This window comes from Poecile atricapillus, chromosome Z (genome assembly GCF_030490865.1).
Source record: "Poecile atricapillus isolate bPoeAtr1 chromosome Z, bPoeAtr1.hap1, whole genome shotgun sequence".
In the NCBI taxonomy this organism is placed as follows: domain Eukaryota; kingdom Metazoa; phylum Chordata; class Aves; order Passeriformes; family Paridae; genus Poecile; species Poecile atricapillus.
In genome coordinates this window covers 137,858,048-137,871,619 of record NC_081289.1, presented here as the reverse complement: position 1 = coordinate 137,871,619, position 13,572 = coordinate 137,858,048, and the positions used below count along the sequence as shown (strand labels likewise).

At 41.7% G+C, this 13,572-nt stretch overlaps 1 protein-coding gene across 1 annotated transcript in view; it reads left to right on the top strand.

Moving 5' to 3' along the window:
• DNAI1 (dynein axonemal intermediate chain 1) overlaps positions 1-13,572 on the top strand; it is a 141,296-nt gene that overhangs the window by 63,145 nt on the left and 64,579 nt on the right. The window contains exon 13 of the mRNA XM_058826171.1: positions 2,906-3,153. Within this exon, the coding sequence (XP_058682154.1) occupies positions 2,906-3,153 (248 nt within the window). The remainder of the gene's footprint in view (positions 1-2,905; positions 3,154-13,572) is intronic.

Genomic DNA, 13,572 nt, shown 5'->3' with positions numbered 1-13,572 from the left:
GAAAACCCCCACCAGTTTGCACTTTGTGGACCTGCATGGGGCAGATATTCTCTATTCTTCCAGTCAGTACTGGTGCATCCATGAGGTGCAGAGCAGCTGTCTCAGGTCTGAAGACACTGCTTTCATTTCCAGCAGTGGTTTACCATTGAACCATTTGGGTTCTGATGGTCAGATCTTGGGTCTGCACCTTTTGCTTGGTTCTGCCCAGGATATCCTGGCTGCCCAGTGTTTTGGGGCAAAGTGCAGTACTCAGCTTGTTTTTGCTGAAAACCAGAAGCCTTTTTCTTGAAAATGCTGCTCTTCAGAGCTATAGCACAGATGTTCTGCTGTGGGTATGTGCTGTGCTTGCCATTCTGGAACATTGAATATCACTAATGAAATAAGCTCTTTTTAAAAATTATTCATTAAAGGATATGTTGTATGTAGGTATGTCAAAGGTTAGTACTGTTAGTGAGAATTCACCCTACATTAAAATGGATTTATATGCCTGTGCTCAGCAGGTTAGAGTTTTACTGGGGTTTATGTGTCATGCTTCAGTGTCAATTGTGGATTATTCTCATCACATTACCTTTCGTCAAGAATAGGCTGTGTTTTAGTGATCATATTATTCAGCCTTACGTGTGGTATTCACACATCTGTGATTTAACCCCCATTCCTGATATTTGATAACATAAAGGAGACAATATGAATAGGATTCAACTCTTAGATTAAGGTGGGTTTAACGTTCCTTAGTGGACACTGCAGTCAGTGGAGACTGGAGAATAAATTGTCATTCATAGAAAACTCCCCTTAAAGGTGCTGCTGGTACTGATGGTAGCAGGAGCTTGGACTCTGAGTTCACAGCCAGCCATACACAGACCTGCATTTGGGTGTCCCTGCATTTTACTCTGCCAGAGCTTCTTTCCAAGGCTTTGCTTTTCTCCTGCCAGACTAACCCCCAGGTGGACTTGCTGAAGCTGCTGATCAATTTCACCTGATAAAATCGCTCTACCACTTCTAACTGAGGAATATGGGTGGACTGTTCCTGCCAGATACTGAGAAGAGAACCACCTCCAAAACCCCATTTAGATCTCTGGCTGAATCACCCCCTGTAGAGGTGTCTCCTCTGCTGTCTGTGCAAGGAACATGGGGGCAGCTTTCTGAGGCTCCTCAGCACAGTGCTAACAGATAGAAAATTAATGTATGCTACAGTCCTTTTGGGAATACTCCTGACTGGTCAGCCCACTCCGAGAGAAATAAGAGCATGAAATAGGTTGAAATCAAAGGCTATCCAACCAATTTGGCTTCATTCTTCTCTGTGTCACTCCTGGTGGTCATTTCCACAGCTCTCCCAAGCCCTCTGAGGAGAGCACAGATTCATCCTTATCATGCATGGACCTCAACTAAATATCAGTTCAGTGGCATTACTTGGCTAAGAACAAAGGCGATTCTGTGAATTAAAAGAACTAGGAAATCTCTGATGAAGAAAGTAAGTTCACTTAATCCTCAGCAAGAATTCTAAGAATAAGCTTCCCCTTCATTAAAAAAAAAAAAAAAAAAAAAAAAGAAAAGAAAAAAGTTAGTAATACTATTTGGGGTCAGATATGTTTAAAGTAATGCCAGTTTTGGAATCTCACCTTTCTGCAAAATAAAGAAGCCATTTTCCTCATCTGTCCCCATTACAGAGAGACCTGTGAAAATAGTCTATTTTGATAGTCTAGTACAAAGAAACAGTAATAGTTTTGTTAATGTGTGTTTCTTTACTCGTTCTTTGAATGCTTTTATTGTGGCCCTGTTAAATATGGAGTCCACAATGTCTGTAACCTGCATGCTTTCTTGGAATCAGTTTACTGCTAAGGAGAGCTCTCTAAAGTTAATGTTATCACTGGAGAACACATTTGCCAAGACCTGATCCTGCAGGTTGAAGAAAATGTTAAGAAAGGTAGGAAACACTTTTAAAAGGAAAGAACTGTTCTGGAAATAGAATGTATAGTGAGTACTTGAAGCACGGAAAGCAGTAAATTTATTTCCCATATACTGTGTGCCTGAGGGCATTGGCAGTAATAAAAAGCACTGGATGGCTAGGATGCTCTTCGAGGCAGCATTGTTTTCATAGATTAGCAAAGTTCCTTCTTTGTTTCTAGAGAGCTTATCTACATCAACAGCTTTTCTATCCCTTTCAGAGAATTTGGAAATTGTTTTTTTACATGATCGAAATGCTCTAAGAATTGCAGAGACAGTCAGGGAATGATAAGAAAAAACACAAAAGAAAGATGGTCCTACTGAGAAAAGGGAGAGCTAATTTCAGGCAGCACAAAGAAAAGGTGAAAGTAAATAGAAAAAGGATTGGAAAGTCTTGGCAAAAAAAAGAGCTTCTGTGCCAAGCAGGGAGATGTTAGGCATGCATAGAAAATAAAGCTATAGTGACTTTTATATTGTCCAGTTATGAGTAATGGAAATTGATACAATGCTTTACAGATATGTTAATAGATGTTTTTCTTTGAAAAAGTAGTGGGGACTAAAATAGCAAATATTGTCAATACAGAAATTGAAATGGTGCTATCCTTGGTTCAGCCTATATGTCTGCAGTGTAGTGGAGTCCTAGCCCACAGAAGTGTAATCTTAGCCCAAGGAAAGAAGTGTCCACAAAATTCTTTCTTTCCTTCACACTTCTGCTCCAAGGCTTCACAGCTCTCTCTCCTTGGAAAAAAAGCACACCAAAACAGTAGTTTTTCTGCATGAGTACATTGTGCCTATGTCCTGGGGGTGGAAAGGATGTTCAGGTGTAGGCACACCGATATGACTGTTTGGTCCTGTGGCTGTTAACTTTGCATTCAGGTGGGTTTCAGGCATAGGTGGGACCTATCTGTTTCTACATTTCAGTAGCTGAGGATTCTGGAAACTAATCTGACATCTCCTAATTTAGATGACTTCATGAAGCAGGGCCACGGCATGCTCCTGCTCTATACCCTGAAGAACCCCTCCTTCCCAGAGTACTCCTTCAGCAGTGAGAGTGGCGTCATGTGCCTGGACTTCCACAGTGACCACCCCCACCTCCTGGCAGTGGGCTTCTACGACGGCAACGTGGCCATCTACAACCTGAGGAAGGCAGGCTCCCAGCCCAGCTACAAGAGTAGTGCCATGTCAGGAAAGCACACAGAGCCAGTGTGGCAGGTAAGGGTGCTGTTCCTTTCCTGTGACTGGGATGTGAATGGCATGGAGCTTGGGCACAGCAGGAAAAGTCCCATATGGGGAAAGGTGCTGTTTCATACATGCAATTGATTCAGTTGATTAAGTACTTCAAGGTAATTTTGAAATATGCATAAAGGCAGAGCAACTGCATGAATCCTTGGTCCTCAGCAGATACTAAATGTGTGAGCAAAAGTTTGCTGTAAACAATTATTTCTCCTTAGTTTCACTATTATAATTGACTTCTTTTTGGAGAAGAACTGGTATCCTCTGTATGTACCAGCATGCAACACTCTTTGTGTTCCAAACAGAAAATCACAGGACAGCAAGTGATGAGCAGTGCATAAAAACAAGTAAAATAAGTATATCAGCCTAAAAGAGTGGACTCTTTGGCAGAGTAAATCTGGGGGCAGCTGCCTGTGAACTGGCTGTCTGCAGGATTCAAAACACACTACCCTGTAGCTGACTTCTAGTTTACCTTGAAGTACTCTAGTGAATTCAGAACTGTGATGTGCAGGTAATGTTCTTAAACTACTGCCACTCTGACATCTGTCCCAAAGAGCCACCAGATGGGTGAAAGGTCAGGGTAAATCCAGCTACATCCAGCTAACTGGCTGTGTCTACAACATAATCTGAGTTCAGATTGAAGCACTGGAAGGTATAAGTGCTTTTGATCTTGTTCTTAGCAGAAGAAGTGTGGCAGCACATATTTCAACATGGTCTGTATGAGCCTGCTGAGGTGTATGTGTGTGTGTTTGGTTTGCTAGCCTGGGCTAAGGGTGTTGCTGCCATGACTGTGGCTGTCACCTGACTTAGGCTGGCTGATACAGTCACATGCCAGTGTTCTTTGGACTTTGGTGCATGCCTTGCATGGATTGTCCCCCAGCCATGGCTCCTTTTTATTGCATCTTCCAGTAAAATCCGGGAAGTCAAGGGAACCTGATGGGACTACAGATAAATGTGGAATATGCCAAGAGCAAGACCTCTGCTTCTATAAACAGAGAGTTTGTGCAAATGTAACATTTCAGAGAAGACATGAATTTTATATTTACTGCCTGTCTGTCCAAAGCTTTTCATCTAGTAGATATTTATAGCTCTTCTAACAGGTTAAGAGAGTAGCCTGGACACACACACGCACATGCGTGCACACACACACACACACAGAGGGTGAGAGAGAGAGAGAGAGAGAGAGAGAGGAAATTTCTGAGCTTTTCCCACTGCCATTTAGGCTTCCAGTAACAAAGCCTGGCCAAATATGAAGTCCTGTGTAATGTTTTTCATGGTCTTGCTGCAGCATGCTATGGGAAGTCACAGCTGTTACTGCACATTAGAGACACAAAATCCCAGATCCCTTGTGCCCTGGATGGTATTGGAAAGGACTGCGTGCTGAAGGGGTGTTATTAGCCTCCTGTTCCCTGCAGACCAGGAGCAGGTACATACAGCAGTGGAGGCATTCTGTGTGGTTTTTAAGGGTAGGTTTACATGTACCACTTGGCAGCAGTGGGGCTGTGAACTGAAAAAAATCATTAGGCGCTCTAGGAAGATAGCTCTAAAAGGGAAATAAACTACTCCATGGATATGGTTAGATGTGTAAAGAAGTTCCTACTTCTTTATTTCCACAGGGTGAGTGCTGAGAATCATAATTGTTAGTTTCCTTTGGCAATAAGAAAATTTCTCTGAGCAACCTGGTCTAGTGGAAGGTGTCCCTGTCCATGGCAAGGAGACTGGAACAACATGGTCTGTTCCAGCCTTCCAACCCAAACCATTCTGTGATTCTGTGATTAAAGCACCAATATTTTTACTGAACTTTAGAATTTTTAACTTGCTATGAAACTAGCAAGCAAAGGTACAGCACTGCAAAGAGCTTGTACATCTGTTTCTGTGTTGGAAAGATATGAAGCATAAGCATTTGTCAATATCAACCAAAAGGTTTAGAAAAAGGTTTTCAGGCCTTTCAGTGTGATGAAAAGCAGCATGGACTATCTGTTAGGTTGAGACATTGGATTGCTATTCCTCATTCAGCATTAAATGATTCTAGAAAGTGATGCTTTTTTTCTTATATTTAGATCAAAGATCCCCTATTCTCCCCCACCATCACCCCACTAGTCTGAGGCCCAGTCTTTGTCTAGATACTAGACCTCAAAAAAATCCCCCTTTTTTATAGGAAAAATGAACAAAGTAGAAAAGTAACAATGTTATCCTGAGCAATTAGGAACCTTTGTTCTCTGGACTGCCTGGCATTTTTCTTTTGAAACAATGCAGCCCTTTCACAATGGAAACAAAATGGGAAGTGGGTAAAGCAGACTGACAGCTCTTTTCTTGTGCTGTTTCATTTTCAGTGATTTAGTAATATCTCAGTACCTTTGCATCAAACAAAGCTGATGTAATGTTCCCATTGTTAAGAGCAAAATAAAATAATACAACTTTTCTACTTCTGTTACCTAAGAAAGAATTTTTCTACCTGATACCACTCCCTATCTTTTAAAGACCAAAGCCATGGTTTCTTATAGATTTGGCAATTATCTTCCATGTATTTAGTGCTATTGCATTGTAAATAATGGAAAATTCTAGCCTGTTTTAAATTACACATTTCTAATTGCTTATTGCTGGTATTATAACTGGTGAGGATCCAAATCCTCAGAGAGGAATAAGCAGAGAGAAATTAACATGTACATAGACATATGAATGGATATGCATTCAGTGCAATGCAGCTAATATCACCAAAATTCAGGTGTCACAGGACATAGAACTAGAAAAAGTCTCCCAGGTCAGTGAATTCTTGCCTCTATCTTTGAATGTAAACACCAGCTTAAAAGGAGTCACCTTCTGAAAACTGTGTCAAACCTGTCATGTTCTGCTGGGAAAAAAACTATGTGGCATTAACCTAAACCCCACTTTAATCAAAGTAGTACTCAATTAGTCAGCAAAGTCCTCACACTCCTGGTATCTCTGAGTAGGCCTACAAAGCAAGTCCCTGAGCAATGTATGTTTTTGAGCCAATGGCTCAGTCCCAGGGCTTGGCTCTGGAGGTTAATGAGGTTGGCCGATGTGGTAGTACTGGACTACACTTTGGCAGCCACAGGAGCTGTATTCTCTGGGAGGATGTGACACCTTGCTGGGAAGGGGCTCTCAGCACAGAGCATTTCCTTTTTCTAGCTTTAAATTTTTTCTTTCTCCTTTCTTTTGAAAAGATGATGATTATGGTTTATTTACAGCTGAGAAGAGTGCTCTTTCTCTTACCTTTCTACACTGAGATATACCAAATATTTTAGGTTTGAACTATCTGGAAGCTGGAGTAGTTCAGAATCAGGAATTGATAACTGAAACTATGTCAGGGTTTGTTTCTGTTGTTCAATCTCCTTCCTAAAACACATCTTATTTGACAGATTTGTTTTCACTGTGTGCTTCTATTTTATTTTCACATCAAGCCAAAAGAATGCTATTTCTGCTGAGGCTAGTGCAGAGACAGTACTGCTGCAGAGGGTTGGAAATAATTTTTTGTTTTACTTGCTCACCATCAGAGTTCCTGACAAAATTCCCACTGCAGAGTGTTGACCCTAGGATCTGCAAATGGAACATTTCTTTTGGTTGTGCTTCAAGCAAATCTCAGCTGTCACAGGCATGCCCGTGGTTTGGAATTGCTATGGAGACCTCACTGGTTGGAAACACAACTTTTTTCAGTGTTCATTTACTGAAGCTGATCTGACCTCTCTGAAGAGCTGGTACCATGGAGCTTCAGATGGCATCCTGAGAGAATTATTTTCTGCCCTATATTCGTGCATGGGAAGAGAAATGGCTGGCCACTGCAGGCTAATTTTTCACCAAATGCCAGTCAGATTAAATGTGTGGTGCTCATGTTTTGGACAAAGAAGTCAAGACAGGATGGTAATAGCCTGCAAACTGCCAAAGGAAACTAAAAGAAGTGTCAGCTTGCAGAATAGTTTTCCAGCAGAACTTGTGGAAGTCCCATCTCAAGTGTCAACCTGACAAAACACACCTGAAATTGCTCACTGGAGTTTGCCCCATAATAGTGTGATCCCTTCTATTTGTCTATTTTCTGTGTTCCAATCTAAGTTCTTAAATAAATCTACACTGAACTCTTGCGGTTTGTGAAGCCACCCCAGACTCACTGAAGTCTCGTTATGCTGATAGAAGTAAATGAAAATCCCTTTAAAGTAAGCACAGCCTGCTGTTCTTTACCCCATTCTGTGCTTCTGCACACAGCTCTACAAAGAAAGGTCTTTATGAGAAGCTGATCATAGTTGCTGCACTTAGGAGAAAAAAAAAGGATTTTGTTCATAATCCACTGTCACACCAGCACATTGTTTCATTTCTGATGATGAGCATTCTCCTAAATCTGTCATCTGCAGTCAGACAAACAGATTTTGCTGCTTGCTCTGAGATGTTATTGCTTCACATAATACTTTGTTCCTTTGGCTTCAGGCACACAAATTGTTTAATGCAAAGGAAATACAAGAAAAATATAAGACAGAAGGTTGTTATCAAGGTCAGAATAAAGATCAGCTGTCTCAGAACAGCCTCAATACTCCTTCTGTTGCCTTCACTAAGGAGCACAAAATAGGTGTTTGCTGAGGATAGTTCAGTCTGTGATGATACTGCTGGGGGATAACTCTAGAGGAGAAACAAAAATCTAGAGAAGAAAGGAAAGCAGCAGAGATCTGAAGCCAAGGAATCTGAAGCCAAGAAAGGGGGAAGAATGTAGCCTGAAAGCAAAATAGAGCAGAAACCTAATCGTGAAGAGTATTTAACACCAAACCTCTTTAGTAATGCAAGGCAACTGTGTTTCTTATATTGGGTCAGTTCAATGTTTGCACAGAGGACCTTCAGCTCCAGCTTTCTACTACAATTTTTGTGCTACCAGCCATGCCTTGCATACCTGGCCCAGTGCAAACAGGGAAAAAAGTTGTATTAGCTTCTGACATCCCAGAAGGAAAAGAGACCAGAGAAGTCACTTCACTCATTCTGCACTTCCACAGAAGTAGGAGGCAGTGGGAGAAACATCCATGGACCAGTGAGCATGCATTTGGGGTTCAGAGATATCAGTCTGTCAGAGGCTTCCTTGTAGGAGAAGTCCTTAGCTGCAGTCCTGCTTCCTACACTGAATTCTGTGTCCAGTAAAAGGCTGTTGCAGCAGCAGTTGTCCGGTCTGCTGGGTACCTGACACTGGGTTCATCACTGCAGCACCATGAGGCATTTCGTGACTGACAAGCATCAGTTGTCTCCCTGTCCTGTCCTGGAGGGACCTGGGGAGGAAGGGCTGTGCTTGGGAAGAATTGCTGTATGCCTGCAGTAGAAATCAGAGTCCAGATCAGCAGCTTTCAGGTTGTCCCCAGTTGCTGTGAGAGCTCACTACAGGCACAGCCCTAATGGAGGAAATCCTGTCTCTCACAGAGTTAACTTCTACCACTTCTTGGAAAGGCTGTGCTGAGACACAAAAATTCATCTGGAAGCTTTGGGCTCATTTATGCATGGTAGAACTGGTGGAAATTGCAAGATAGTCCTGTGGATAAAGTCTTTTGCAGCATGCTTGTACCTTGTCCAAAACTGTTGGACAGTTTTTAAGCCACTATAGGTTAGGAAAGGTAAACATCCAAATGCTTATTCCTAAATGTCTTTGACAAAAATGAACAAAATCTCTGATAGTTTAACTTTGGCATTTTACTTCTTGACATGGTATCTAACTGTGTCTTCTGGAGACTCTGAAATTATTCATGGCTATTTTTAAATTGTGCCTTGGGCATGGATTCTTTTGGGTTAGAAATTGTCTAGCAAAGTGTCCATTGTAGATCATGTAATGTTTGTCTAGAAAATGAGCACTTTTTGCTTTGATGCTGCATTTCCCCCTGTACTTCATTCAGATGCTGAACTTATTTTCTACCTTCTGCTCTCACTGATCCTTGCTAAATAGATTCTTTTCCATGCACTCATTACCCTCTTCCTTTTACTTAATATCCAAACTTTCCTTATATGTGTTTTCAGGTTGATTATTTCTTTTCTGGTGTCTGCAAGCAACATATAAGAAACTTTCTTTGCCTATTAGTTGCACTGGGGCTAATTTGTGGAGAAAATTTCACTTATAAAATTTAAAAGTCCCTTCAAGCCTTGGGATGTTGGAAGATGTTAGCCTGAGGTTTAAAATATCAGAGAAGTTGTAATGCATTTGTTTGGTTGCTTGGATCCTTGAATTCTGTTCTGCTGCTTTATAGCACATATATAAACACACTGATGGGTCTTAATGGCTCTTATACAGCCTGTGAAACAACAGAATGCTGCTCTGAAGAGGATGAAATAAAAGTAAAAGAATGTTAATGGCAGAGTTAGAGGCAAGTTAGGCAGGGATGGTGCAGGCAAGGTCACGTTGATACATAGTGAGATACAGAGAGCTGGGGCAGGCCATGCCTCCCACCCTTCTCCCACCCCAAGAGCCATGGTTAGCTGCCACAGCTTGACATGATGTCCAGGGCTCTCAGCACCCAGCAGGACCCAGGAGAATCTCCCCCATCCCTGCTGCAAGTGATCCACTTGATCCTGTGGTGATGGGAACCTTCTGTCAGGCTTATTGCAGACACTGTCTCTGACATAGCAACATCAGGCAGCTTGGGGGTTTGGATGTGAACCTGACTGCCCTGTGTATCTGCTTTTCCTGCACACAGAGTGGTAAACTTCATATTTTGTCTATTGTAAATTGCGAATCTTGCATCATGAGTACAGTCAGAATTGAAACCAAGAACTGTGATTTGCAACTGGTGAAATACCCCTGAGCTTTGTTGGCATGCATTGCTCAGCTGCATGCTGTGTCTGACATGGGAACACAGCCACTGACGGGACAAACAGGTGACAGTCTAATGTCTGGTTCCTCCCTGCTTGTCTGTTAACATGTCAGCCTAATAAATCCATTGGGCAGTGCTGTGAGGGGAGCAAGCACACAGATTCCTGGTGAAACGCTGTACAAAGCAGAGCATCCAAATCCCAGCAGGAAGAAAACAAACTGAAAGTAGGGCCAGCCTTATATAGTGCTATTTATAACTGAGTTCTGCTTCTTCAGATAAATCTGAGTCTCTGAAGCATGAGTGATGCACAAGCCTCAGGCTGGGCCTTTGCCTTGCCTCAGTGGCACTCCTATGTCCATGTTCTCTGCTTACTGCTGTGTCCCTTCCACTACCACCACATGTGCTCTTTAGTAGGAAAGGTTTTGCTACCATTTTCTGCACCCCAAATTTGTGGATGGTCTGATGCAATGGGCCTAACTCCTTGCTCCTCTTGGCTGACCTTGCACCCTTGAGTTCACTAGTGCTGAAGAGATGGAGCCTGGTCCTCTGAATCCCAGGAGGATCCCATCAAGGTGGAGGGCACTTAATCTAGGTATAGGATAGCAGTGTTTTTCTAAAGTGGAGTTTTTGTGGGACTAAATATAATGTGGGAGTTTATCTTAGAGTGTCTCCTCATTGCTGTTGAGTTCGTCTAGTTGTTTTCCCTCAGCTATCAGGAAGTTTTCAAGGACTTTGGAGGAGAAAACTCTGGGAATGCTTGTAGTAAAACTTGAAAGTAGCCATATGCTGCTAGAAGGAGAAAAATAATTTGCAGAATTGTTAGATGGGGAGTTCCTGATATTGTCTGTATCCAGAACAGCTATATTCCACCAGATAGGCGCAGTTTTTGGTAGTACCCACAAATAAAGTCGTCATCCAACCTCATGCCCATGACATGGGTGCTTGACAGCCTGGAGCTGAGGACTGCTCCTGGAGCATCCAGGCAGTGCTGGGCTGTGTCTTCTATTCCAGAGGGTTTTGAGATGTTTTCATTATCATAGGTATTCTAAAAGAATTCTTCCTCCTGCATCTTTGCTTGGTGACATATGTTCCTGCCAAGTTAGCTGCCTTGGTTCCTGCCTGATTTCTTTGTAGATGAAGCATCTGACTTTGTTTTAGTACCTATTTACTGTTACCAAGCCTGTCAGCCACCCTGACTCTCCTGACTGTCATGTTCATCATCACAAACATACAGTGGGTAAAGTAAGGAGTCATCTGAGTAAATCCCTGCCTCTGCTACAGATAGGATGGCAGGGAGTCCTTTAGATCATTTAGGAATTGCTCATTAAAGATGTAAGAGAGATGCAGGAAGCCCAAACTGAATGACAGACATTGGAATCTTTGAACACTTTGATATTCATCAATTGTCTAAACCATTTCCTCTCTAAGGCAAACACTACAGCCAAATATTTAAATATTACTGACTCACCTTAGAAGGACTTACTCCTTATAGACCTTACCTCCTCAATGGCTTCTGTCCTAGAGGCAAGTTTACTTCCTAAGCAAAGTGAACTGATCCATTCTGCCTTGTTGCATATTTAATGTTAAAATCTCAACAGATTTTTCTACAAAAGACTGAACAGTACTGAGAACCCTCCTTTGCTTAGCAGCTCCCTTATCTGCAGATTCCTGTCATAGCTGAAACATTTGCATTTAAAAGAAAACCCAGATTTTAAGATAGGAACATTTTTCAATGGATTTATTTTTAAGTAACAAGTAATTTTCATTTATCTCTCCCCATCAGCTTTTACTCACACTCAAAAGACTTGTTTGCTATACAAAGCAGTCTCATCTATTGCAGTGAACAAAGCAGTCACAGTGTGATTGAACATGAAGCACAGTAAACATGTGAGAGGTGAGACTGAATTTAAAATAAAACTGAACTTTCCTTTCTGGAACTGGGAAACTGTTTGTGAACCACAGAAATGAGAAATGGCCGAGGCCTTGAGAGTGTCCTCTTCCCATCATGCCTTCACAGATGTTGTGTTATTTTTCTTGCAGTGTTTTCTTCAAAGTGAGACTGGATAGTTTAGCTGTCTTCACCAGTACTAACAGACTGGAGTCATTGCCTTCTCTGTCTTACATGGCACACACTTCTTAATACATGTGAGAATATTTCTGTGCCACTCCAGCAGTATCACTTTGCTGATTCCCTCAACAGCCGCTGATGCTTTTCTGCACTACTGTCACTGAGCCAGAAATTCCCTAATTTCTACACATTTAATGCTTTCTTCTTCCTGTCTGTGTCCCTCTGCCCTTGTCTTTATCACATTTCACCTTATTATTTTCAGATTATGTCTCTGGTTTTTCAAGATAACTTTGAGTCCTTATCCTAATGGAATTCAATATCTTTCAACTGCATCATCTGCAAATGTTCTGTGGATTTTGCAATTCAGTATGCAACTTACTAATGTAAATATTGTATAGAACTGAACCTGATGCCTTGGAGAGGATACTTAGAACAGAGGCTAGACAAAGTTAAAAGAATAGAGCTAAATAAAGTTAAAAGAAACAAGGATAGTCCCTAGTGGGAACCATCTAGAGATGTTCTCCCATCTGGTCAAGAAATCGCTGTCTAAACTCTTGGGAATTAATTTTCAAGCACTTCTTATTTTTCTTCTGAAGACATCACAGGGAATGTGCCAAAAGCCTTACAAAATTAAAGGTAACAAATCTACTCTTTCTTTTAGACTTGTTACCCTGAAAGGGAATAAAATAAATTCTCTTTGATAAGGTCTGTTTTGAAGGAGACCATATTCACTGATTCTCATTTTATCCTGTACATATATACAGATGACTTAATACTTTGTTCCAGCTCTCCAAGTTCAGCATTAGGCTGACTCATCCACTGTCCTTTAACCTATCCTTCAAGACAGGTTTGTTTTGTGTTTCCTGGGGACATTTTTGCCCTGTTCTTGTCCCCCAGGACCTTTCCACTCTTCTAGTTTTCATAGCTAATTGCTATGAAATTAAGAGATTGCTTCAGCTGCTCCCTTAAGTGCTCTTCTAGATGGAATTTCATCAGGCCTTACAGAGTCAGATATATCTGCCTTTGCTCCTTAAAGTTAGTTTTGTTAAAATTCTAGTTTTAGTTTATTTTTTTTTTTATGTCGCTGAAAGAAGGACAGGCTCAATATTTCTGTTTTACTTGTAGTTCGATGTGGAACTTGCCTTCCTTTAAACAATAGATGGGTTCTAGGAGGAAGAGGCTCAGATGAGCCTTTTTGGGATATCTGATTTTGCCCTCATGCAGGCATCAGCCTCCTGGTCTGAAAAGTAATTTTTGCCTCAAGAGAGTCTCCAACATCCTCCCCATGGAGGTATCTCAGGTAGTGGCAGACAGGTGTCCCCCAACTCATGGACTCTTTACCATTAAGTTCCTGGATGTGCAAAGTTTCTTGAGTGTGACAGTGACAGCCCAGCTCTCACCATATAGCAGACCTGATTCTTCATCTCTGGGATGGCTTTTTCTCTTTTTTTGTGGCTTGATTCACTGTGCTTATACTAGTGTTTTTCTAGAGCCCAGGGGTGCAGATATGGACAGGGACTATGCTTTCACAACAGGGTTTCAGAG